Source organism: Podarcis liolepis, assembly GCF_965112155.1.
Source record: "Podarcis liolepis genome assembly, chromosome: 13".
NCBI classification, from domain to species: Eukaryota; Metazoa; Chordata; class Lepidosauria; order Squamata; family Lacertidae; genus Podarcis; species Podarcis liolepis.
In genome coordinates, this window is record NC_139573.1 from 5,837,306 (window position 1) to 5,860,094 (window position 22,789).

Here is a 22,789-nt window from a genome sequence, read left to right on the forward strand (position 1 = left end):
AACCACTTATCAGCTGATCCGATCAGCAGATAAGCCGCTAAAAGCCGCTAATAGCGCTAATCCGCTAATCTGTCAATGGGCTTGCTTCGCAAGACGAAAAAACCGCTAGACGAAGAGAATCACAGAACGGATTCTTTTCGTCTTGCGAGGCACCACTGTACTTGAATGTATTTATATTGTAAATACATTTATGTTTCAGCTGAGGTACTCAGCATGTTGCACTGAAATCCGCTTCTCAATGCGTGTGTTTTCACATTTCCAAGTTGAATTCTAACGTGACTTCTTTAACTGAACTTGGGAAAGAGGGGGCAGAAGCTTCTCAAAGGAGTTTGGCAGGCTGGAAGCAACTAATACCAGTTTCCCAGAGCAGGAGCTTTCCTTCCAATCTCCCGATCTTCCTTTGGCGATCTGTCTACACAGGTAAAGTTGACTTCTGCTCTTCCCTTCTCCCATCCTGCTGCACATTGTTCCATTTGGGATGCTTCAAGAAGTTTGACCACAGAGAATAACAGGTGATGGCACAGCAAGATCAGATGTGGTTAGTGTTGTGACGTGGGGTTTGTGATTTCAGCTCTCTTGACATAATATGCTGGAGACAGTTCTCTAGTAACACTTCTTTATTAAAGCAACAAGACTAAAGACTGGGGAGAGGAAAGCTACATTTATAGGGACAGGGGACTAGCTAGAAAGGATATATTTTGGAGGGAACAATATCAGGCAATCACAGTCCTGCCTTTTGGAGGAAACCAATAAGACAGAGGATCCAAATACAGCAGCTTAAATGAACCAATAGTAGCTGTACCCTCGGGAACCGCAAATACAGACAATAATAATACAGATATAAAATCTTTTGACTCAATACACAACAGTTAGCAGTTCCTAGATGGAGCTGGATAAAGCTTGTGGTTATGGCTAAAGCCTATAGGCCGCGTTCCGCACACAGCTCAGGGTGTGTGTGTGTGTCCACAATGCACAGGAATCAAGGGTGTGATGTTGTGCTTCCTGTCTTTAGTCTTTGCTTTGAGAAGACAGACTCCGGCAAGGCCGGTTCATTGTCTCTCTTGGGACAGAAACCAGAGAGAAGGTGGATTTGGGGCTCCAGCCGTGGTTGTTCTTCCAGGGATACTGACTGAGCATGAAGTCTGCTGCTTTGGTGACAGGTTGGTGACCTCTCTGCCCAACTCAGATTGGAAATTTGCCGTCTATCTCACATTCACACTGCATCTCTCCTTTGCTCTTCACTTCCAGTCTGTCTCCAGATCCTTCTCGGGAGATCAGTCCATGCAGGTAAAGCGGATTTCCGTTCTTCTTTCAACTTTTGTGATAGGAGACAGAAGCTCTATGGGATGTAGGAGTGTCACATTTTGCATGATTGGGTGGATGGCGGCTAGCAGATTGAGGCCGAATCCTGACAAGACCGAAGTACTGTTTTGGGGGACAGAGGGCGGGCAGATGTGGAGGACTCCCTGGTCCTGAATGGGGCAACTGTGCCCCTGAAGGACCAGGTGTCCAGCCTGGGAGTCATTTTGGACTCACTGCTGTCCATGGAGGCGCAGGTCAATTCTGTGTCCAGGGCAGCTGTCTACCAGCTCCATCTGGTATGCAGGATGAGACCCTCCCTGCCTGCGGACTGTCTCACCAGAGTGGGGCATGCTCTGGTTATCTCCCACTTGACATACATGGCAACATTTTGTTGCAGGCCACCCTGGTCTCCTGCCCTGCCACACTTGGGCGGTCTTACGTTTTGCATTTTGAAGGGAAATGGGGCATCGCCAAACAAGGCTTGCTTCTTATTCCTTATCTGTTTATTTGCTTCTCAGACCCCCTTCGTCCTCCGTTCTTCTCTGTGTCCCCGAAGCTTGACACCTATAGCAGTGGGGAGATTGTGAACTTCACATGCTCTGCTCCTGAAAACCTTCTCATGTCAAGGGTTCTCTTTCGGAAGGACCGATTGCTGTTGTATGGCTACAGGCCCCCTTCTCCTCTGGCCTCCTTAACGCACATGAAGCGCTTGTTTCCTCGACACAGCGGGGATCATTTTTGCACGTACCAAGCTGCGGAATCGAGCTGGAACATCTCATCCCCCAAAAGCAGAAGGATCAGGATTTCAGTGATGGGTGAGGCCTTAAAAAAACACGCATAATTCCCTTGGAAGATGAAGGGGAAGGCTGCCCTAGAATGTCCCAGGTTCAATCCCCGTTGTCTCCTGGTAGGTCTGGGAAACTCTCCTGCCTGAAGACCGGGAGAGAGATGCTGCCAGTCAGTGTATACAATGCTAGCAGGACCACTGGTCTGGCGTGGTTATAAGGCAGTGGGTGATGTTCTTAGATGCCAGGGTTACCTCGGAAATGAGAACCTTCTTGATATCTGCTCAGACTGCAATGTGGGTCTTTTTTTCTTGGACGATAGCGCTGTAACCCTTAGTCAAACATGAATACTACTCATGAGTAAGAAACCAGGCAAGGGGCCTGGGGGCAAGCTGGAAAGCTCCGACACATCCCCCTCATACCAGTTACTTCTTTTATAATAATTTTTGTTGGTTTTACAATCTGGTTTTAAATTCACAGAAAAAATCCAATAAAAAATACAGAATTCTCGGACTGCCACCCTCCCTTTTGTGGAGTCCACAAATAACCCTTTTCACTGTAAATCTGTAAATATTATCCTCCAAAAAACTCTATTTTCTCCTATAGTTCTTTTCACATTGCAAGTGTTATTTCAATCTTGGTAATGTTTTTAACCGTTTACAGTGTTCTGTCAAATATATTACAATCTCCCCCCCCAGTCCTTATTAAAAAATATATAGCACTGAAAAAATATGGAACGCTTCACGAATTTGCGTGTCATCCTTGTGCAGGGGCCATGCTAATTTTCCCTGTATCATTCCAATTTTAGTACATGTGCTTCCGAAGGGATCACCACCCTCATACCATTGACATATGGAGAAGGTCTGAAGTGGGTAGACCCCTCTATGGTACCAGTGGAGACTCTTAGGGCAATTTAGGGGATGTGATGGCTTACACATGACATGAGTAGTAAGGTAAAGGTAAAGGGACCCCTGACCCTTAGGTCCAGGCGTGACCGACTCTGGGGTTGCGGCGCTCATCTCGCTTTATTGGCCGAGGGAGCCGGCGTACAGCTTCCGGGTCATGTGGCCAGCAGGACTAAGCCGCTTCTGGCGAACCAGAGCAGTGCACGGAAACGCCGTTTACCTTCCCACTGGAGCCGTACCCATTTATCTACTTGCACTTTGACGTGCTTTCGAACTGCTAGGTTGGCAGGAGCATGGACCGAGCAACGGGAGCTCACTCCGTTGCGGGGATTCGAACTGCCGACCTTCTCATCAGCAAGTCCTAGGCTCTGTGGTTTAACCCACAGCGCCACCCGCGTCCCTTGACATGAGTAGTACAGATCCCCAAATGGGGATTAAGAGTTTAGCCAGCTACCGTTTACCTTCCCGGACACTGCACATTTCCCCTGAATGTTGTGCAACACATGCTCCTGATCTTCTCCTCTCCTCTCCCCTCCTGAAGTCCAAGTGGGGAACTCATGAACCCACAACTCTCTGATGACAACCCTGCCTGGATGAACCCAATTTAGTTATGGCTTGCCCCTTAAACCTCCATGAGCCACAGACTCCTAATCACTTAGCCATTGTACTCATTTTCCTTTACGGACGGCTCCTGTAGCAGCTCCTCCTGCCCCGGTGCTGACAGTGGACCCTCCGTCTGGAGTGGTGAAGGAAGGGGGATTCCTGCGCCTCACTTGCTTGGCCATTGGCAGCAACACAGAGCAAAGGTTCCATTTCTACCGCGATGGGGTCAAGATTTCCTCCAGCAGTGAAGAGTCTCTGGCGGACTCCGGAGAACCCAGGAATGCCTTCTCGAACGCCTCTGCAGACATCCTGGTCCAAGTCACAGCCGGCATCCACACTGGGGGATTTGCTTGCAGGTATGAGCAGAAACTGAGCAGCCGATGGATCATGTCTCCCTGGAGCCAAACGGTGAATCTCACAGGTGAGCCATGCCCTAATATTTTACAAATATTAATTCATAACAATCCAAATGGGACCCCTGACCATTAGGTCCAGTCATGGCCGACTCTGGGGTTGCGGTGCTCATCTTGCTTTATTGGCCGAGGGAGCCGGCGTACAGCTTCCGGGTCATGTGGCCAGCATGACTGAGCCGCTTCTGGCGAACCAGAGCAGCGCACAGAAACGCCGTTTACCTTCCCGCCAGAGCGGTACCTATTTATCTACTTGCACTTTGATATGCTTTTGAACTGCTAGGTTGGCAGGAGCAGGGACTGAGCAACAGGAGCTCACCCCGTCGTGGGGATTCAAACCGCCGACCTTCTGATCGGCAAGCCCTAGGCTCTGTGGTTTAACCCACACATAGTCAAGCATTAATACTACTCATGAGTAGGAAACCATGCAAGGGGCCTGGGGCATGCTGGAAAGTACTGACACATCACCCTCATACCAGTTGGTACTTCTTTTATAACTATTTTTATTGGTTTTACAATTTGGTTTTACATTCACAGAAAAAATCCAATAAAAATACAGAATTCTCAGACTTCCACCCTCCCTTTTGTGGGGTCCACATATAACCCTTTTTTACTGCAAATCATATTATCCTCCATAAAACTCTATTTTCTCCTATATTTCTTTTCACATTGCAAGTGTTTTTTCAATCTTGGTAATGTTTTTAACATTTTACAGTGTTCTGTCAAATATATTACAATTTTCCCCGAATCCTTATTAAAAAAAATATAGCCCTGAAAAAATATGGAACTCTTCACGAATTTACATGTCATCCTTGAGCTGGGGCGATGCTAATCTTTCCTGTATCATTCCAATTTTAGTACATGTGCTGCCGAAGGGGTCACCACCCTCATACCATTGACAGATGGTGAAGGTCTGAAGTGGGGAGACCCCTCTATGGTACCAGTGGAGACTCTTAGGGCAATTTAGGGGATGTGATGGCTTACACATGACATGAGTAGTACAGATCCCCAAACTGTGATCAAGAGTTTAGCCAGCTAACATTTACCTTCCCGGACACTGCACATTTCCCCTGAATGCTGTGCAACACATGCTCCTGATCTTCTCCTCTCCTCTCCCCTCCTGAAGTCCAAGTGGGGAATTCATGAACCTGTGACTCTCTGCTGACAACCCTGCCTGGATGAACCCGATTTAGTTATGGCTTGCCCCTTAAACCTCCATGAGCCACAGACTCCTAATCACTTAGCCATTGTACTCATTTCCCTTTACGGACAGCTCCTGTAGCTCCTCCTCCTGCCCCGGTGCTGACAGTGGACCCTCCGTCTGGAGTGGTGAAGGAAGGGGGATTCCTGCGCCTCACTTGCTTGGCCATTGGCAGCAACACAGAGCAAAGGTTCCATTTCTACCGCGATGGGGTCAAGATTTCCTGCAGCGGTGAAGAGTCTCTGGCGGACTCCAGAGAACCCAGGAATGCCTTCTCGAACGCCTCTGCAGACATCCTGGTCCAAGTCACAGCCGGCATCCACACTGGGGGATTTGCTTGCAGGTATGAGCAGAAACTGAGCAGCCGATGGATCATGTCTCCCTGGAGCCAAACGGTGAATCTCACAGGTGAGCCATGCCCTAATATTTTACAAATATTAATTCATAACAAACCAAATTACATACCCATAATTAGAGACTTCTCCAAATCTCTGGATTTTCCATCTTCCCCTCCGTGGGTCCTATTGTACACCCTCTTAACTGCATATTTTTCCACAATCTGTATTTTATATCTTCCCATCTTGTCCATAATATTAGTTACATTGCAAGTGTTATTACAATCCTGCTAGGGTTTTCACCTGTTTACAGTGATCACCTAGATAAATTATAAATTTTCCCCTTTCTTTATTGAAGTTTAGGTCTCCTTGGTTCCTGAGTCTTCCAGTCAGTTTTGCCATTTCAGCATAGTCCAACAGTTTTATTTGCCTTTCTTCTCTGGTAGGGACATAATTTTCTTTCCATCTCTAAGCTAGCAGCATCCATGTGGCTCTTGTCGCATACATATAATGTCTTTTCTGTTCCTTTGGTATATCGGTATACCGATATACTGATATGTTTTTAACTTCACTGAATTACTGTTACTGTGTCTTCAACAACAACGGCTGCAATGGAGTCCCCCCTCTCCTTATTCATACCAACAGCCAAATCCCCTTCTTTCCTCTCTGCAGCTTGGGCACCAAATTGCTCTTCGTCACCCCTGCTATATGCAGGCTGGGCAATTCCACTGGTGATCCTGATGGTCCCTCTTGCTTTTTACTGCACGAGAAGGAAGAGAGGTAGGTGATGCTGGAGACTGTGGGCCTCTCATATCATTGGCCCAGTATACCTGAAGGAGCATCTCCACCCCCATCGTTCTGCCCGGACACTGAGGTCCAGCTCTGAGGGCCTTCTGGCGGTTCCCTCCCTGCGAAAAGTGAGGTTACAGGGAACCAGACAGAGGGCCTTCTCGGTGGTGGCACTCTCCCTGTGGAACATCCTCCCATCAGATGTCAAGGAAATAAACTACTATCTGAATTTTAGAAGGCATCTGAAGGCAGTCCTGTTTAGGGAAGTTGTTGATGTTTGATCATGTTTTTAATATTCTGTTGGGAGCCGCCCAGAGTAGCTGGGTAACCCAAAAGGTGGGCAGGGTATAAATAAATTATTACTACTACTACTACTACTACTACTACTACTACCTATGTATGTAGAAGCCTGCTTAAGATCTTTAGGGGATGATGCTCCTCTCTGTGTCGTGAGAGTGGTGGCCGTGAGAGCAGTGTTGGTTAAAAGCAACAAAACCAAGCATTTGTTTTGTCTTCCTTCGTATTGGATGTGGTTAGGATGTCGGAGGGAGCCTTGCCTGTGTCTGTCCTGTGGAACTCCCAGCCACAAGAGGTTTGTTTTCAGGACCAGCCCTGTCTCACCATATTTCTCCTCTTTTCTCTTTTCATTTCCACTTTGGAAGCGTTGAAATCTGAGCAGGAAAACAAGGAAGAAGCAAATTCTGAGTATGTTGAAATGTTCAGCGCCACTTGGAAGCCTCAGAGGTAACGGCAACTAATGCTGGTATAACACTGATGTGATGTGATGTGTGTGTTATCTTCATGATTTCTTATTTATTTAAAGCATTTCTTCCAAAAAGTGTTCCTAGACTGGCCGACCAAAATAACAATGGTCGTGGCACACAAGAAGGGAGGAGCGAAAGAGCCAGCTCAGGCAGCAGTTCAGTTCTTAAAGTTTTGAACATAGTTGGAGGCGAAGAGCACCCACAAACTATGCAAGGAGTTTCCAGAGGGGAGGAAAACTTGAACCCAGAGCCTGGCAACTTGCAAATGCAGGAGAGACTTATCAGTCAAGAGAGGGGCAGTGTCTTGTTGGCTGGGAGATAAAAGGATAAAAGGCGACTGGAGGAACAGGCAGCGGGGGGTGTCCCAGGCAGAAAAAGGAGCAAAGAGACCCCACAGGAAGAATCATAGAATTGTAGAATTGGAAGGGACCCGGTGGAATATCTAGTCTAGTCCAACCCCCCTGCAATGCAGGGAAATGCAGCTGCCCCTTGCGGGGATCAAACCTGCAACCTTGGCATAATCAGCGCCACGCTATAGCCAACTCAGCTATTCAGGAAGAAGGACCAATAGGACATGTTTGGGGATGGCAGATAAGGAGGGGGAAATGATTGGCATGTTGGAGAGAAGGGAAGATGTCTGAAAGAGATGGGGTGGCTGGGACAGGGATAGAACGATGGGGCAGGGAAAGGTGGAGGCAGAAGGGGAGAAGGGAGCAGATTCGTTGAGTTGCTTGACCATTCACCTTTGCCATGAACTGCTGTGTGTATTCTCTGTGTAAAAAAACTGGGACAGAAATTGTGAAACCATTTAAAAACGAACCTTTGGTAATACAATAACTGGCTCCCTCCCCCCCACAATCTCTATTTAAGGAAATAGAAACTGAGCTATGGAGTTGGCTGCTACAGGATGTGGTTTAGATGCGTTTTGAAAAGAGGTTCATTCGTGAAGAATATTCTGCCAAAACATTTTAGTCATGACAGCTAAGTAGATCTTCATTGTGCAGAAGCAGTCTACCTCTGAATTGCTGTGCACTGGAGATAAGCAAAAGAGGATGGTGGCCTGTTTGTGAGTTGCCCAGGAGTGTCCAACTGGTTGCTCTCAAAAGTGGATGATGCAAACCCTCAATTTGCTCCCAACAGGCTTGGGGGGGATCATCATTCTTTGAACATGTCCCTCAATTTCCTTCTCCTTTTCAGGACTCAAACGCCTTTTACTGCCTTGCCACCCCCTGCTCTGCCTCAGCCCCCAATATCGCAATCATGGATGGAGAGTGGAGCCAAACCGGAGGAAGACCAGGAGGAAGGTCTCTACAACTACATTCCCCTTCAGGGCAAGAAGAGAGCAGAACAATACAGAGATTCTGAAGAAGAATGAGCCATCGGGGAGATTAAAATATTCAGATGGGGATTTACAACCAGGGAGATGGGGTGGAAGGGGTCAGGGAAGAGGGCAGTGTTCTGCCTTCCCCTGCCTAGTCCAGCATACGGCTTGGCTCACTTTCTGCAGCACTTTCCTCAAGAGTTTGTCTGTCTAAAATACTTTGCCCTGTTGCCCAAGGGTGCCTCTAAGCAGCAGGATTTGCCCAGTTAGCTGCTGTTCCTCTCCCTAGATCAGGCCCAGCCAACATGGTCTGTGCTTGAGGGATGATGGGAATGGTTAAAATAAAAAAAATCCTTCGAGTAGCACCTTAAAGACCAACTTAGTTGGTCTTTAAGGTGCTACTGGAAGGAATTTTTTTATTTTGACTATGGCAGACCAACACGGCTACCTATCTGTGATAGGAATGGTTGAAGTTGTTGTCTATGCTCTTGTATCCTCAAGGTTAGATTACTGCAATGCGTTATATGTAGGGCTGCCTTTGAAGACGGTTTGGAAACTTCAGCTGGTGCAGAATTCAGTGGCCAGGTTGCTCACTGGAACAAGAGGGTTTGAACATATTGCCTCAGTCCTGGTCTGGTTGCACCAGAGTCCGATTACAGGGAATGGCAAGACAAACTGTTAGAGTATATTGAACAGGCTAGATTAACAGAGGCAATTAGAGATCACAGTTTCAAAAAGCATGGGGAAAATGCAGAGAATACTTCACAAAATAGTGCCCTAAAAGACATGCCTGGACTTGTTTGGATTAATGTCTGCAGGAGACTTTGTGGATATTTAAGTTACAATTAGAAAAATCTTAATAATTATTCATAAAGGAAACAGCTTATAAGAAGTAAATAAGGAGGCCAGATACAGGATAAAGGAAGTCTTTTATTTGTATTGTTGTATGTTATGCTTATTGTATGTTATGTTCAAGTTTAATGAGGGTGGATTTCTGTATTGGGGGGTGGGGGTTTATGTTATGTTGTAAATAAAATTTCCAATAAAAAATAGAAAAAAATAAAGCATGCCCAACGCACATCACTTCTCCCAAAGTCCGTCAACACGGACAGATTCTCCCCTCGCTGTGTGTGAGGTTTGGTTTAAACTGGAGAGAATGGCAGGTCTTGAACCTGTGTGGCTGTGCAGAATAAAAACAGCACTTCCTCTCTCGGTAGACCACACTGGCCACGTCCCCAGATTCCTCTCTTCTCAGAAGAACAAAACAAAACCACAGCTCCCCGCTAGTAATATTAGTCTGCTGCCCGCCCTGCCTCTTGCATCATATTTCAAAGGGACGATTGGGGTTTTGCCCATCAGCTATGGAGAAAAGGCTGCTTCTGGGCAGCCTGCCTTGGCAGCATAGCTGTCCACTTACAGATTTGAAAATAAGGGACCAGCAGCCTCGAAAATAAGGGATCAGCAGCCAAAATAAGGGATTTTCCAAGCACAGCTATGTTCAACTTCTGAGCCCCTCCGAGCCAAAGGCAGAAAGCCCAGCCAGCAGCCAAACGAAGCCTCAAGCGGTGGTTCCCACAGCGCAGCAACCCGGCAAAGCGGATGCAGCAAGGGAAACCACCGTCGCCTCTCTGCTGGGAAGCGCTGAGCAAAGGCGAGTCCCCAGGCAACGCAGCCGATTTGATCGGCACAAGGAATGCAAGCTCCACCCCCCAGTCGTTCTTAGACTCCTTATTGGGTGAGCAACGCAGCCAAGCAACACAGTTGGAGCCTCCCTCCTCCCTGGCTGGCAGCGAGGGAGGGAAAGGAGCTGCTTCCTTTGAAACCCGGGAAATTTAAGGGACATCATCAAAAAGGGACAGCAGCGGGACATGGCGCTGGGATTAGGGAGTTTCCCGCCAAATAAGGGACGGTTGACAGCTATGCTCGACAGTGACACCCAATATACACAGTACAGTGGTACCTCGGGTTACAGACGCTTCAGGTTACATACGCTTCAGGTTACAGAATCCGCTAACCCAGAAATAGTGCCTTGGGTTAAGAACTTTCCTTCAGGATGAGAACAGAAATCGTGCAGCGGCGGCGCAGCGGCAGCAGGAGGCCCCATTAGCTAAAGTGGTGCTTCAGGTTAAGAACAGTTTCAGGTTAAGAACAGACCTCTGGAACAAATTAAGTTCTTAGCCCAAGGTACCACTGTACTTCCCTGACACGTCATCATTCAAAGGAATTCCTGTCATATATATATATATATATATACACTGTATTTTTCGCTCTATAAGACGCACCAGACCACAAGACGCACATAGTTTTTGAAGGAGTAAAACAAGGGGGGGGGATTCTGAATCTCAGAAGCCAGAACAGCAAGAGGGATTGCTGCGCAGCAAAAGCAGCGATCCCCCTTGCTGTTCTGGCTTCTGGGATAGCTGCGCAGCCTGTATTCGCTCCATAAGACGCACACACATTTCCCCTTACTTTTTAGGAGGGAAATAGTGAGTCTTATAGAGCAAAAAATACGGTATATATAGTAATTTTTATTCGTTTACAATTACAATCCAATAATAGCCTCATTATAGCAACACCCAATTTATAATACAATTATTAACACCAATCGTTCAAATACCGAATTATATACTTTAGATATTCTTAGGAAGAATCTATATAGAGTTTGGGAGTTACATAGAAATCTGCTGGAAAGGAAAATACCTTTATGGCTATCTCCTATTGAGGCTATTACTATTAAGAGAGTTAATATGGATAGACAGTGGGCAACCTACAGGGAATTGCTGTACTTGGGGGAGGGGGCAAACTGAACTCAATGGAAAATGTAAGGAGCCACGTTACGAACTGGTTACAATACCATCAGTTACATGAAATGTTTAAATTAGATAGAAAAATTGCTTTTACGGACCAAAGCTCACAATTCAAAAAATAACTTCTACAAAACAAAGAGAATCTTTTGTCTAAAATGTATAATTTGTTATTAGACTGGGGAAAAAGACGAACTTGTTAAAGCCTCAATGACGCACTGGCAGTAGATACTAGGTCACAATATAGATTTTAACCTCTGGGGAAAACTCTGGAAAAGTGATTTGAATTTCACAACATGTTCTTCTTTGAAGGAGAACTACCTGAAAACGATTCACGGGTGGCATTTAACTCTGAGTAGGGTTGCTAAGATGTATAAGACAGAATCGGGTAAGGGCTGAAGATGCAAAGAGGTGGAGGGAACGTTCTTTCATATGTGATGGACTTGTAAAAGAGTATTGGGAAATGATCCATAATGAATTGAAAAAAATTAAAATTAAAATTACTTCCCCCCAAAAACCAGAATTCTTTCTGTTGAGGATAATTCAGACGAAAATTCCCAGGTTTCAAAAAAGGTTATTTATGTATGCCACTACTGCAGCCCATGTTTTGTTAGCCCCAAAATAGAAAACAAGCAAGGTCCCAGCTAAAGAAGAATGGCAACTTAAGTTGACAGAATATGCACAACTTGCAGACTTAGCATATAAAATGAGAGAACGAGAAGAACATATGTTTAGAGAAGACTGGAAAATGTTTATTGAATGTACAGTATAGGAAATAATTATGTACAGCTGAAAACGCTGGCAGCATTAAGATAAATTCAACAGTGCAAACAAGTTTTGATGGATGCAATAATGGAATTCTGAATGGCATAATTTTTGCAAAATTTGCAGGGATTTATGATATGTAAAATGAACGGTGGAAAGAGAAGAAGGGAAGTCACTGATATCTTAAGGATGTAAAATGAGCATTTTAAATTGTAAAACAGAAAACGTGATAAAAATGATATACAAAAAAGAAAAGAGAAAGTGACAGCCTTAGAGATTCACACTAATTTTGCAGTTCTCCAGCTGAGCAACGTGTGCAAAAATGCACACTTAGGGTAAAGTGTGCATATATTGGTGAAAATAGCATGCAGGGACACGTTACAATCAGGGGAAATTGCTTTGAAAGGATGTGCAGAAAAAGCAAAATTGCACAGGCAAGTATGTCTGCTAGGAGATATTCCCTCTAAGATGCTGCGGAGTTTTTATGAGAATTAAAAAATAAATAAATCACAAACTGATGTGTCAGTGTGGAGAACTGAGAATGGGAAAAGGAGAGATTGAAAGGGACAAATCCATCCATTGCTTCACACAGGACCTGCCTTCTCCACTTCTGGACCATCTCTTTCCTGCACAGCCTCGTGGTGGCGTTGTTGAGGATGGAAGAGAAGATCGCTGTAGAGGACCTCTTCGTCTTTTGCCGAGATGGGATTGTCCTTCAGCGTTGGTTCGGAGGGAGTCACAGTCGGTGGGGAGGCAATGGTGGCGTAGGTGACGTCTGAGCTCTGAGGACAGAGAGGGAAACCGAGGGTGACCCACGGCTTTGACTGGACATAACCGTCCAGGGGTCCTTTACCTTCCCCCCCCCTTACCTTAGTTTGTGGGGTGGGGGATAAGGGCTATAGCTGAGTGGCAAGGTATCTGCACTGCATGCAACAGCTCCCAGGTTTGATCCCTGGTGGTATCTTCAGGTAGACTCTAGTCTGGAACCCTCAAGAGCCACTACCAGTCAATGCAGATACAGTGGTGCCTCGCAAGACGAAATTAATTCGTTCCGCAATTCTCTTCGTCTTGCGGTTTTTTCGTCTTGCGATGCACGGTTTCCCATAGGAATGCATTGAAAATCAATTAATGCGTTCCTAGGGAAACCGACTGGACCTCTTCTGAAGGCGGGCGGGGGGCCAAAGTCTTTGCCCCCCCCCCCCGCCTGCCTTCAAAAGGTGTCCCCGCTGCGGCGGGAGGTGTCCCATGCCCCCCGCCCGGCTTCGGAGCACCGGGAGAAGCGATCTCCCCCCAGCCCCTTGCAGCAAAAGACGTCGGGGGAAGCGGCGAAGCGAAGCGCTTCGCTTCCCGCTTCCCCCGCACCTCTTCTAAAGCAAGGGGCTGGGGGGAGATAGCGATCTCCCCCCAGCCCCTTGCAGCAAAAGACGTCGGGGGAAGCGGGAAGCGAAGCGCTTCGCTTCCCGCTTCCCCCGCACCTCTTCTAAAGCAAGGGGCTGGGGGGAGATAGCGATCTCCCCCCAGCCCCTTGCAGCAAAAGACGTCGGGGGAAGCGGCGAAGCGAAGCGCTTCGCTTCCCGCTTCCCCCGACATCTTTCGCTGCAAGGGGCTGGGGGGAGATCGCTATCTCCCCCCAGCCCCTTGCTTTAGAAGAGGTGCGGGGGAAGCGGGAAGCGAAGCGCTTCGCTTCCCGCTTCCCCCGACATCTTTCGCTGCAAGGGGCTGGGGGGAGATCGCTATCTCCCCCCAGCCCCTTGCTTTAGAAGAGGTGCGGGGGAAGCGGGAAGCGAAGCGCTTCGCTTCCCGCTTCCCCCGACATCTTTCGCTGCAAGGGGCTGGGGGGAGATCGCTATCTCCCCCCAGCCCCTTGCTTTAGAAGAGGTGCGGGGGAAGCGGGAAGCGAAGCGCTTCGCTTCCCGCTTCCCCCGACATCTTTCGCTGCAAGGGGCTGCGGGGAGATCGCTATCTCCCCCCAGCCCCTTGCTTTAGAAGAGGTGCGGGGGAAGCGGGAAGCGAAGCGCTTCGCTTCCCGCTTCCCCCGACATCTTTTGCTGCAAGGGGCTGCGGGGAGATCGCTATCTCCCCGCGGCCCCTTGCTTCAAAGAGAAGATCCGCTGTCCCCGGGGCAAGCTTCGTTTTGCGAAGCAAGCCCATAGGGAAATTCGTCTTGCGAGGCAACTCGAAAACGAAAAAACCTTTCGTTTTGCGAGTTTTTCGTCTCGCGAGGCGTTCGTCTTGCGGGGTACCACTGTAATACTAAGCTAGGCTGACCAATCGCCTGACTCAGTATAAAGGAGCTTCTTGTGTTCCTTTGTCCGTGGATGGCCAATTTAGCAGTTATAGCCACAAGAGGTTCATGAGTTCTTTTTTTGGTTTTGGTTTCCATTCAGGTGGCCATCCCCATTCCTGGCGATAGCCAATTCTGTAAGGACAGCTACACACTTGTTTACTTGTCTCTGTCACCTGGACGGAAGACCAATCATTACAATTCCTAAGCATCTTTGAAAGCAATCCTGACCCATAAAACTGGTTTCAATAAGAGGGTGGACTCATTTCCCGAGCTCAGATGGAAGCAAAATGCGAACCTAAACCTTTCTACTTACTTTGACCTGAAAGTCTGTCATTTGGGGTACCGACAATCCAAACATGTATTGACTTGTTTCCTCCTTGCTTTCCTTTGTCTCAGATGCTAGCTGATATTCTGATGTGCCCCGGGCAAAAAGAGAGAGAAAGGGAGTGAAAAGTGAAAAGTAAGGTTATGCACCATTCTATTCTCTGATCTGTGAGAGACTCCACAAATTCCTGCACTGATCAAGGAGTCAGTTTCCTTGGAACGAAGGTCAGCAGAGACTGTGGTTTCTCTAGGGCACGGGTGTCAAACACAAGGCCTGCAGGCCGAATCCGGGCCGCCAGACCTCGTCATGTGGCCCGTGTAGCCGCCACCGGCCGCCAGCCTTCACCTTTTATTCTCGCTTTTTTTTTTTTTGACACAAGAAAGCCGCTGTTAAGTCGTGGGTTGACATAGCAGCCGGCACAGCGATTTCTTCAAGTAGCTCTTTATTAAGGTAAACTGGAATAGAACTGCCCGCGAACAGCTCAGCCGGCCTGTATTTATAGGCAGCCGGCTGTCAACATTGTAACCACCACAGCCCAGAGTTCCCGCCTAAAATAACAGACGCGGACCTGAGTGAAAACTATCTACAGACCTGAGTGAAAACTATATACAGTATCCCCCTGTTGGCCCAGGGTGAAACTACACTACATAACACCCCTCCCCACCGAGATAAGGCGTTAGTTACAATCGTAATGGTTTCCTTATATACAGCACTACGCGTAATGGTTCAATTAAGCACAAAAGCATATCGGTTACATTTCCCATACTTAGACCAACAGTGATACCTGTCCAACAACATAGTCCTTTAAATAAGTTGGGCGCTTGGAAACTCTGCCAGACCGCCGGGGACTGGTAGCCAAGTCCGGAGGGCCACACAGTTCTCGCTGAGGCTGTGGTGCGACCCTAGGTGGCGTTGGAACCAACTCCCCTGGATCCGCTGCTGTGGGTGGAGCCTCCGCAAGTGGAGTGGTCTGAGTCTGTTCTGAAACGGCTTGGTTCGGCTCCACGCTGGCAGTTTGCGAGGGAGGTGTAGGTGGGGCCTCGCCATCTGTACGTGTCTCTTCTGGAGCCGCAAGCGCAGTTGGGGGCACCTCGGTAGTGTCCAAGTCCTCAACCCTGCGCCTAAGCTGGTCTATGTGCCGTCGCCACAAGCGTCCGTCTTCGAGTGCCACCTGGTACGAGCGAGGTCCAGTGACTCCCACTACTGTGGCTGGCACCCAAGGGATGTCCCCCACATAGTTCCGGGCAAAGACCTGGTTTCCTGGGACAAATGACCGTGGTGCGTTGGCACAGCCTGGGGGTTCAGCCACGGCAAAGTCTGGGTGTAGCCGGTCGAGCGGTGACCTGAGGCGGCGGCCCATAAGCAGTTCAGCAGGACTCCTCCCTGTGGCCGCATGAGGGGTGATGTGTTGCACGAACAAGTATTCGGCGACCCGCTCATGCCAGTCTCCCCGGTCCAGGCGCGCCAGTGCCTCTTTTGTTGAGCGCACCATTCTTTCCGCTTGCCCGTTGCTGGATGGATGAAAGGGTGCCGTTAGGGCATGGCGGATGCCCAGTCCCAAAAGATACCGCTCAAACGTGCCTGACGTGAACTGCGGTCCGTTGTCAGAGACAAGGACATCAGGACACCCATGCGTTGCAAACAGGCCTCGCAGCACCCGGATGACAGCTTCGGTAGTGGTGGAGGGCATCAGGGCGACCTCTAGCCATTTGGAATAGGCGTCCACCACTACCATAAAGGTCCGGCCGTGAAAGGGGCCAGCCAGATCGATGTGCACCCTCGACCAGGGTGTCTTTGGCGTCTCCCAGGTGTGTCCCTTAGCTGCCGGTGGTGCAGGCCTCGACTCCTGGCACGCTTGACAGGCGGACACCCAGGCAGTGATGGCATCGTCCATCTTAGGCCACCAGACGTAACACCGAGCCAACGCCTTCATTTTGACAATTCCCGGGTGGCCAACGTGCAGAGCCTCCAGGACGCGCTGACGGAGTCCCTGGGGAATCACGACGCGGTCTCCCCACAGCAGGCAGCCGCGATGAGCTGAGAGTTCATGTTGTCTGGTTGCGAAGGGCTGAAACTCCGATGCAAAAGGCCCTTGTGGCCACCCCCTCCACACCCAGTTGAGCACCCGGCTGATGGTGCGATCCTGGGCAGATGCGGAGGCCACAGTGGCAGCCGATACAGGCGCTGCCGGAAGATCCTCAATCAGAAGGAGCGATGAAGCTGGAGCCGGGTCTTCCACAAATGCTGGAAGAGGGCAACGGCTGAGGGCGTCGGCATGGCCCATCGATTTCCCCGGGCGATGGATGAGCCGGTAGTGGTAGGCAGCCAGGAAAACAGTCCATCGCAGCATGCGTGGTGAGAGGACCGGTGGAGTTGGACGATCACCGGCGAGGAGGCCCAGGAGTGGCTTGTGGTCAGTGATGAGGTCAAAAGTCCTGCCATAGAGGTATTCATGGAACCTCTTCACTCCAGCCACAAGTGCCAATGCCTCCTTGTCGAGCTGGCTGTAATTCCGTTCCGTCGGAGATAGTGTCCTGGAAAAGTAGGCGAGCGGTGCTTCTCTTCCATCTGGAAAACGGTGACTAAGGACAGCACCGATGCCAAAAGGTGAGGCGTCGCAGGCAAGGACCAGCGGCCTGGATTCACTGTACTGTACCAGCACACTGTCTGAAGAAAGGAGAGCCTTGACCGCGTTGAAGGCCGCCGTCTCCCGATGACCCCAGGCCCAAGGCGTCTTAGTGCTAAGGAGTCGGTGAAGAGGCTCAGCCACTGTGGCTTTGTGGGGCAGGAACATGTTATAAAAGTTCAGCAGCCCCAGGAATGCCTGCAACTCCGTTTTGTTCTTTGGGGTGGGGGCCTGCTGGATAGCGCGAGTCTTGGATGTGGTTGGATGAAGACCGGAGGCATCGATAAGATAGCCCAGGAACTCTACCTGTGGAACGGCGATCTGGCACTTGTCCCTCTTTACCTTGAGCCCGGCCTCCTGGAACCTGGTCAGCACGGCACGGAGGCGCTCGAACAGCTGCTGGTGTGAGTCTGCAGACACCAAGACGTCATCAAAATATGGTACCACGCCCGGAAGCCCTTGCAGGAGACGCTCCATAAGGCTTTGGAAGATGCCAGGAGCCACACTCACCCCGAACTGCAACCGGCGGCAACGGAAAGCCCCCCGGTGGGTGACGATCGTCTGGGCTTCAGCAGTGGCATCATCGACTGGCAGTTGTTGATAGGCTTGGGCAAGGTCCAGCTTAGCGAAGACCTTACCCTCACCCAGGGAATGCAGCAGGTGTTGGACAACAGGAACCGGATAAGCGTGCTGCTGAAGTGCCTTGTTGATCGTGCACTTGTAGTCAGCGCAGATTCTCACCGACCCATCTGGCTTGACAGGCGTGACGATGGGGGTTTCCCACTTTGCGTGGTCAACCGGCTCCAAAACTCCTTGGGCGATCAGTTTGTCCAGTTGTTCGTCCACCTTAGCCTTGAGAGCAAAGGGAACCCGGCGTGGCTTTAGCTTGATGGGGGCGACTTGTGGATCAAGGCTAAAGGAGATGGGCGTACCTGTATATTGGCCCAAGGTGCCGTCAAAAACCTCGGCAAAGTCTTTGACCAGACCCTCAGTCTCTGCGTTAGAGATGCAGTTGATGCCGGTGACTTCCAGGCCGAGGGCATCAAACCAGTCTAGCCCTAGGAGGCTTGGCCGCTGACCTTCGACCACCACCAACCGGAGCAGGCCCGAAAAATCCTTGAAGGCGATCCGGAACCGGCCAACGCCTACCACGGGAATGTCGTTTCCCTGGTAGTCTCTCAGGTGTACGCGGTGAGAGTCGAGTTGCCTTTTGGACACTCTGGGTACCAGTCTTTTGATGGTGCTCCATGACACGATGGACAGGGCAGACCCGGTGTCGATCTCCATGTCACATGGAGCTCCTTCAATGAGCACCGTGACGTTCAGCTTGCGTCGCGTAGGCGAGTCGGTTTGGCCAATCGTGGTTCCAGACGGGCAGCGGCAGTTGGTGAGAGCGAAACAACTTTCCTTGGCAGACTGGAGTGAAGACTTGGACTTGCGAGTCGATGAAGGGGGGGTGTCAGACGGAGCCGATCGGCAGACCTTAGCGATGTGGCCCCTTCTGGAACACTTCCTACAGATGGCGTCTCTGAATCGACACTTGGCACGGGAATGGTTGCCTCCGCAGCCAGCACATTCCGGTTGGCCCTTGGACTTCTGTTGGAACTTCCTGCGCTCCCGCTTTGTCTGGTGCACGTCATCGTCTTCACTGGAGGATGCCTCCTCACTGCTGGCCTCTTCATGATGCACCGGAACTGGCTCCCTAGCAAGACGCGGGCTGCTGGACTTGCGGATCTCCTGGGCGGAGCGTTCAGCAGCTTCTGAGGCCACAGCCTCCTCAATGGCTTTCTGTAGCGTGAGGTCTGGCTTGGCTAGGAGACGCCGTTGCAGATGGATGTCCCGGACCCCGCAGACGATTCGATCCATCAGGGCATCGTCTAAGTCTCGGAACTCACAGTGCATTGCAGCCTGTCGCAGGGCGGTGGTGTAGTTGTTGATTGACTCCCCCTCTGCCTGGTTCCGGTGGTAGAACGCATGGCGGGCAGCAATCTTGGACGGCTTTGGTGCGTAGTGGTTGCGGAGCTTCTCTTGGATCGTGTCCCATGGTGTTGCCTGGACTGCTTCAGGCGCAACCAATGCTCGGGCCGTCTCAAACACCTCAGGCCCACAGAGGCTGAGGAATAGGCCCCGCTTCCGATCCTGTGATACTTCTGTCAGCTCGTTGGCTTGGAGGTAGCAGTCGAACCGAGCGAGGTAGGAGTCCCATGATTCAGAGGCTGGCGCAAAAGGCGGTAGAGGCACAAGTGAAGCCATGATTCCGATGCCGGCGTGAAGGGCGAGGGATGGAACACAGTGCTCTAGCCAGAACAGTCAGCTCTGAATTGGTTCTGCCCAGTGATTTCGCTCAGTGATTTCGCTCTGTGATTCAGCTCAGTGATTCAGCTCAGTTCAGAGGCTGGCCGCATCTGGCTGTGCTCTGATGTCCATCGATCCCATCCTCGTCGCCAGTGTTAAGTCGTGGGTTGACATAGCAGCCGGCACAGCGATTTCTTCAAGTAGCTCTTTATTAAGGTAAACTGGAATAGAACTGCCCGCGAACAGCTCAGCCGGCCTGTATTTATAGGCAGCCGGCTGTCAACATTGTAACCACCACAGCCCAGAGTTCCCGCCTAAAATAACAGACGCGGACCTGAGTGAAAACTATCTACAGACCTGAGTGAAAACTATATACAGTATCCCCCTGTTGGCCCAGGGTGAAACTACACTACATAACAGCCGCCTCTTCAGCGCATGCGCGGCAGCCTACAAGCCAGAGAGGTGCCGGCCGTTCTACACAGGAAACCTCCACTTTACATGCATTCAGGAAACCACTTCCGTTTACAACCGGCCCTTTGAGGGTGACCAAACTGCTGATGCGGCCCCCGATGAATTTGAGTTTGACACCCCTGCTCTAGGGTATATGGTTTTATTTACACACATAAACAACCAGAGCATAGGATGGAAGGTATCATAGCACTGACATCCCCATAGATCTTGCTTCCCCATTAGCTTTCCAGGACAGCCCCCAAACCCAGAGCAAACATGTCTCTCTCTTAGAGATTGGAAGGCCTGGAAAAAACCCAGAAAAACTGGAAAGAAACCTGTCCCCCCCCATTTTTCTGCTCCCCCCCCCCAGGCCTTTCACACAACTCTGCCTATTGTTCTCCTATGTAGGTAGGTGAGGAGCTGGAAGAAAGGCCAACCCATCTATTCTATGGCACAGAGCATCTTTTTTTCGTTATGCTAAATTGTGGTACTTAACTAGCCAGCCCAAGTCATTAACTTAACAAAGTGGGCTGGTTTCCACTTACAGATTGTGTTATTATGGGATTATATAATAGCAGTGCATAGTTAATCTATGGAACTAGGCCCAAAGGGAGGCAGGCTCTTCTTCTGGGGTTTGAGCTGGATGGTCCCAAGTTCCCATCACTTACTGCCTTTCTTTCTCCAACAATAGTAAGCGAACACGACTGCCGGGATCAGAAGTAGACTAGCCCACCATGCATGCCCCATTGATGGAGCAGAGGAATCTGGCAACTGAGCTGTGAAGATAAAAAATAAAGGAGCGGGGATGTGCTTAGAAACACACTAACAGGCTTCCTCTTGAAAATTCAAGACAAGTACATAACACAATGTTGAAAGCAAGTCTTTAAAGAAATAAATTATTTATACATACATACACACACACACACTGGGCAGCTCGCAATATTATATTATAAACATGATAAGACATCAAATATTAAAAAAATTCCTAAGCAGGGCGCCTTCAGGTGTCTTCTAAAAGTCAGGTAGTTGTTTATTTCCTAGTGGGTGCCACTACCAAGAAGGCCCTCTGCCTTTTGATGATATGAACTAGCCAAACTTAACTCACCTATAATGGAAACCTCAATGCTGTTACTCCGTTCAGACAGTTGTCCTGCACTGCTTTCTTCCAAGTAGGCACAGACAAATGTTTTCTTTATTTCCTGAAATCCTGCAGTGATTTCCAGGGTATTATCGAACTGTTCTTGGGGTCTAGTGTAATTACCACCTGCTTTAATTTCATAAAAGAAGAACTTGGCTGCTGGCTGCCCTTCCGGAGGGGAACATTTCAACTTGATCCGTTGTCCCTGGAGAAAGGACTGTCTTGGAGGGATGATGGACAGCTCTGGAGCTGGTGGAGGCAGAACTGCATTGGGGAAAGGGAAGAAGTGCAAGGGGGAAATGCCATTCAGAGAATTCCCCATATATGAGATTAGGGCTACAATATGAGACCGTGCAACTTCCAGACCAATCCCCCCAGCACCTCTCCTTAACATTCAGCTATATTGAAAACATGAAGCAATGTTATAGCAATAGTGCTCTCTCGCCTCCCCTAAGGGACCAGGAGGATGTTGACTTTGTGACAATATTCAGGGACCTTGCTTTGTCTTCCTTGGACCTGGCAAAAACAACAGAATGGTTTGGGCAGAATCACCCAGATGGTTTAGACTTTGTGTGTATCATTCATTCACAAAGAGAATGTTCCTCACCTTGGTGAAGACCAGAATATTCCTCAAGCTCTGTTTCCAGCTACGTAAGCAAAGGCTTACACAGTTCTTCAACCTTGGGCCCCCAGATGTTGTTGAACTACAACTTCTGCTAAGTTGGCAGGGGATGATGGGAGTTGTAGAGCAGCAACAATATCTGTGCCCCCCAAGACTGAAGAACTTCTTAAAATAACCCTGCCCCTTTGCTACATCACATTAAAGCTCATCTTCACGACAGACTTGAATCTTCAGTATTGTACTCTGTTGGCTTCCCCTAGGAACTATGAGGGTGGCAGTTTTGTGACTATGCTGAGAGATCTTGGCCAGAGCTCCTTTGATCTCTATCACAGTTACAACTACCAAAATGGCTCAACTTCGATTACTGCTTGGGATTGACTAGCCCATTCCATCCTTTACTTCAATGCCTCTTAAACTCAGAATCAGATTTTGGAAATCTCTCTCTCCTCCCTTCACCCCTTCCCCACCAATGTGATGTCACAGCACTAAAAAATTCCCTAAACAGGGTTGCCTTCAGATGTCTTCTAAAAGTCAGATAGTTGTTTATTTCCTTGACATCTGATGGGAGGGCGTTCCACAGGGCGGGCGCCACCACTGAGAAGGCCCTCTGCCTGGTTCCCTGTAACCTCACTCCTCACAGGGAGGGAACTGCCAGAAGGCCCTCAGACCTGGACCTCTGTGTCCGGGCTGAACGATGGAGGTGGAGACGCTCCTTCAGGTATACTGGACCGAGGCCGTTTAGGGCTTTCAAGGTCAACACCAACACTTTGAACTATGCGCGGAAACGTACTGGGAGCCAATGTAGGTCTTTCAAGACCAGTGTTATATGGTTTTCGTGGCCGCTCCCAGTCACCAGTCTAGCTGCCGCATTCTGGATTAGTTGCAGTTTCCAGGTCACCTTCAAAGTTAGCCCCATGTAGAGCACATTGCAGTAGTCCAATATGTAATATTTCACATATTTCCAATAATGAAATATGTTTTTAAAAACGGCAAAGGGTGTTTAAGGAGATAACAGAAATCACTGGGTTAAAGCTGACCAAAATTCCAGAGGTAGCATTATTA

The 22,789-nt window shown here is 49.2% G+C and overlaps 2 protein-coding genes across 3 annotated transcripts in view; one reads left to right on the forward strand and one right to left on the reverse strand.

Moving 5' to 3' along the window:
* The first annotated feature begins 308 nt into the window (after nt 1-308).
* The window catches only part of LOC310692132 (Fc receptor-like protein 5), a 75,589-nt gene continuing 53,108 nt past the window's right edge, over nt 309-22,789 (forward strand). The window contains exons 1-8 of one of the 2 annotated variants that reach the window (XM_083472730.1): nt 874-1,160; nt 1,249-1,287; nt 1,821-2,117; nt 3,690-4,016; nt 5,279-5,614; nt 6,214-6,321; nt 6,993-7,074; nt 8,292-8,704. In XM_083472730.1, coding sequence (XP_083328856.1) covers nt 1,136-1,160; nt 1,249-1,287; nt 1,821-2,117; nt 3,690-4,016; nt 5,279-5,614; nt 6,214-6,321; nt 6,993-7,074; nt 8,292-8,469 — 1,392 coding nt within the window. In that variant the 5' untranslated portion in view covers nt 874-1,135 and the 3' untranslated portion in view covers nt 8,470-8,704. Of the gene's footprint in view, nt 513-873; nt 1,161-1,248; nt 1,288-1,820; nt 2,118-3,689; nt 4,017-5,278; nt 5,615-6,213; nt 6,322-6,992; nt 7,075-8,291; nt 8,705-22,789 lie in introns of those variants that run through there. The other variant, XM_083472731.1, reaches the window with a different exon arrangement.
* Nucleotides 11,976-22,789, reverse strand: part of LOC310692100 (alpha-1B-glycoprotein-like) — a 31,009-nt gene continuing 20,195 nt past the window's right edge. Inside the window, exons 6-9 of the mRNA XM_083472631.1 lie at nt 21,073-21,369; nt 20,636-20,743; nt 14,585-14,682; nt 11,976-12,766 (exon numbers count right to left, since the gene is read on the reverse strand). Of these exons, the coding sequence (XP_083328757.1) occupies nt 12,569-12,766; nt 14,585-14,682; nt 20,636-20,743; nt 21,073-21,369 (701 nt within the window). The 3' untranslated portion in view covers nt 11,976-12,568. The remainder of the gene's footprint in view (nt 12,767-14,584; nt 14,683-20,635; nt 20,744-21,072; nt 21,370-22,789) is intronic.